General features: G+C 44.2%; 1 protein-coding gene across 1 annotated transcript in view; it reads left to right on the top strand.

Moving 5' to 3' along the window:
* Positions 1 to 479: 479 nt before the first annotated feature.
* LOC107124895 (semaphorin-6B-like) overlaps positions 480 to 3996 on the top strand; it is a gene marked incomplete at both ends in the record, with an annotated part of 14396 nt that continues 10879 nt past the window's right edge. The window contains 2 exons of the mRNA XM_015428395.1: positions 480 to 568; positions 2961 to 3178. Of these exons, the coding sequence (XP_015283881.1) occupies positions 480 to 568; positions 2961 to 3178 (307 nt within the window). The remainder of the gene's footprint in view (positions 569 to 2960; positions 3179 to 3996) is intronic.

Below are 3996 nucleotides of genomic sequence, written 5' to 3'. Positions count from 1 at the left end.
ACTGACCTTCGTGGGCCAGTGGTCTGATTCAGTAGAAAGCCACTTAAGAAGAAGAAGAGTTGGTTTTTATTCCCCGCTTTCCACTACCTGAAGGAGTCTTGAAGCGGCTTACAATCACCTTCCCTTCCCCTCCCCACAACAGACAACCCCGTGAGTTCGGTGGGGCCGGGAGAGCTCTGAGAGAACAGCTCTTGAGAGAACAGCTCTGAGAGAACGGTGGCTGGCCCGAGGTCACCCAGCCGGCTGCATGTGGAAGTGTGAGGATCGATACAGTTCCATGTGGTAGAAGCCTATTTTTTTTTAATGTTCCAGCTTATTAGGAACTTCAAAAAATGGTCTGATTTGGATGACTGTCAGAATTGGGGGTGGTGCAGAAACCCTTCCAAGAGTACAGTGTCGGGAAGATATAGAAAATGTTAAAAAGGAGCATAAGCTTTGCTGACCCTTTCTGCTTCCTCCCTCACCCTGCTTCTGTACAGAGCCATATTTTGTCCATGCTGTAGAATGGAAGAGCCACGTCTATTTCTTCTTCAGGGAGATTGCCATAGAGTTTAACTACCTCGAAAAGGTAAGCTGGACAATGCATAAGACGGCCTGGGCCAGGCTGTGAATGCTGAACTGTTTGGAGGGTCGAGACTGACCGTTTTAGTCTGCAGGCCCAGTGAAGGGTACCACTACACTAGAAGAGAAATGGTTCTTTGTGTGGTATTTCTTTCCTGGCTCAGCTAAGCTGAGGGCAAGGGACATCCGCCGAGTCTGGAAGGCGAATCAGCATGGATTCTGTAAGGGAAGATGTTGTCTCGCTAACCTTTTAGAGTTTTTTGAGGGGGTGGACGAACATGTGGACAAGAGTGACCCAGGAGATGTTGTTTACCTAGACTCCCAGAAACCAGAGGTCCATCAGGGGCTATTAGCTACAAGGCATAGATAGGAACTCTCAGTCTGGGGCCAGGGATACTCTGTATTCTTGGTGCTTGGGGGGGGGGCAACAGTGGGAGGGCTCCTAGTGTCTTGGCTCCACTGCTGGACCTCCTGATGGCACCTGGTATTTCTGGCCACTGTGCGACAGAGTGTTGGACTGGATGGGCCATTGGCCTGATCCAACATTGGCTTCCCTTATGTTCTTATATGGAACAGAGGTCCATCAGTGGCTATTAGCCACAAGGTATAGATAGGGACTCTGGGGCAAGTGATGCTCTGTCTTCTTGGTGCTTGGGGGGGGGTATGCTCATCCTTGTCCTGTTAAAACATGGGTATTAATTGAACAATCTCAATTAGTTAAAGGAAAACTCTATGAAATCATTTGGCATAATAATAAAGAAATTTTGCAGGAAAAAATAACCAACCCATATCTTAAATTTACTCTACATCTATGGACTAAATATTGCCATATTTTAGCTCCAGAGACCTCTCCAATAACAGTTTTTTTAGGACAGCCCTGGATTAGGCCAGCAATGGATTCATCTTCTTTGTTATTATGGGGGAAAATGGCCTTCTTAGATTGGATGACCTGTATAAAAACAAAAAAATTATCTCTAAATCTCAACTGGAACTCAAGGGCAAATTTGAAATACCCTGGATGCAATATATGCAAATTTCTCACTTAATGCATAAAATAAATGCAACAAAGTCACTGGATAGACCTTTGACTCAATTCGAAATTTTGAGGTCTAATTTCAGTTTTACATCAATCACTTTGTAAATCTTTATGGGAAAAACTTCTGACAATACACCAATCTTGGCATAAAGACTGCGGAACAAATTGGAACTTAACGCAATGGCAATCTATATGGTCATCTAGTCTTTTTACTATATCTTTATTAAATGTCAAACTACAACATTACAAATTATATACTCGTTGGTATATGACACCCCAAAAACGTTCTCACATTTATACCTCCTCGCCCCCTTTTTGTTGGAAGGGATGCAGAGAGAAAGGTTCATTTAAACACTGTAGGTGGGATTGTCCCATCATTGCAAAATTTTGGTCCAAAGTTATAGATCTGATCAATAGAATTCTTAATTGTGATCTTCCTAAAACCCCGGAGTCTATTCTTTCACATTTTTGGCCTTCTTTACAGCTAACTAAATTAAAAATGGAGTTAGCTGCACTTTTATTAAGCGCTGCAAAAACTTTGATTGCACAAACAAAGCTCCTACGATCCGTCAATGGTTTATTAAGGTATGGGATATAACAGTTATGGATAAATTAGCATCGCAAATTTGGATGGCTGAAGTATTATCAAAGAAGAACATATTCTTGGAAAATTGGTTTCCCTTTTTTGATTTTGTTAATAATTCAGAAAACAAGAGTTGTAGCCTCCCTGAAAAATATATTGATATAATTCCGTATTAAACAAATTGTCGTTATTGCTAGTTATTATTATTGTTAATTTTGAGCGATTTCTATATTCTTATAATAATTCAATTGTATATCAAAACTTTATTTTGAAAAAATCTCTTGTTAAGATTGTTGTGTTTTATTGTTGCATATGTTGAAAAAATTAATTTAAAAAATAGAGTATACAATTAGATATAGGTGCTTAAAATCAGATAAGATTCAAAGGTATTACTTGTGTTAACCAGAGGTTAAGTACGAGCTCCGCTATTGTAGTAGGTGTTGTTTGTTATTGTCTTGTTGTTATGTGATTGTTGGTATTGTTGTTGTTTTCTTTTTCTGCAGTGACGTTCTCTCTTTCTGAAAATAATAAAATGTCCTGGCTTCGGCCAGGGTAATATTTTTTTTAAAAAAGGAAGGTACACTTTATCCATATGCGAGTCCATTACCAAGATGCAGACTAACATTAACTTAGTTTTGCGTTGATGACTCATGGACGAAATCAAGGAGAGGAACCCGTGTTGCAAAGTCTGTACAAAGTGTAGAGAACCGGTGTTTGGGTCCGGGGCTGTGGGTTACAGGCGTTGACTTCCCCCTGTCCCTCCTCTTTTCCCCCACGTAGGTGGTGGTTTCCCGAGTGGCACGGGTGTGTAAGAACGACATGGGTGGCTCCCAGCGGGTGCTGGAGAAACAGTGGACTTCCTTCCTGAAGGCACGGCTCAACTGCTCGGTTCCGGGAGACTCGCATTTCTATTTCAACGTCATCCAGTCGGTCACAGACGTCTTCCAACTCGACGGCCGGCCCGTGGTCCTGGCGGTCTTCTCCACACCTGCTAACAGGTGAGGGTTGAGAGGAGGGTATGGGGCGGGACACAACCCCTTCAGGCCAGCCTCGAGATCTGTTTTCAAGAAGTGGCCTAGAAACAGAAGAAGAAGCAAGAGATTGGATTTATACCCCACCCTTCACGACCCGAAGGAGTCTCAGAGCGGTTTACAATCTCCTTTCCCTTCCCCTCCCCACAACAGACACCCGGTGAGGTAGGTGGGGCTGAGAGAGCTCTCTCAAGAACTGCTCCTGAGAGAACAGCTCTGAGAGAACTTGTGACTGACCCAAGGTCACACCACCAGCTGCATGTGGAGGAGTGGGGGATCAAACCCGGTTCTCCCAGATTAGAGTCCGCACTCCTAACCACTACACCAAATACCCTGTGTGGAGTACTTGGGGGGGTTGTACGGAGTACTTTGCTTGCTCTGTACATGGTTTATGGTTGTATTTTATGGTTGTGGTTCTTATTTTGGGCTGCTGAGGCCACCGGAGTTGCTTGCCTGTTTATTCCCACCGAGAATGGGTGACTGACCCTTGCAATATTGCAGGAACTTCTAGAGCCCCCTCCCATTTCGGGTTGGGAGGTGATCCCGGAGGGAGCGTGGCATTCTCATGTTCTTCTTGGCCCTGCTGTCGTTGCCAGTGGTTTGCAAAAGAGTGTAGGGATTTAGGGAAGTTGCGCTCCATCCTTCTCCGGCTGGGTGCTGACGCATGAGTGTCTGTGGCAGGGAAATGACCACGGGCCATCAATCAGATGGCTTTTTCCTTCATTTCTTCCCACCCGCTAGTCTACCAAGTTGTGGCGGGGGGGAGGGAGCTAGTAGGTCTCCTG

Source organism: Gekko japonicus, unplaced genomic scaffold, assembly GCF_001447785.1.
Source record: "Gekko japonicus isolate JY-2015 unplaced genomic scaffold, Gekko_japonicus_V1.1 scaffold7304, whole genome shotgun sequence".
NCBI classification, from domain to species: Eukaryota; Metazoa; Chordata; class Lepidosauria; order Squamata; family Gekkonidae; genus Gekko; species Gekko japonicus.
The sequence above is the reverse complement of the archived record's forward strand: the minus strand, read 5'-3'. Positions and strand labels throughout refer to the sequence as shown.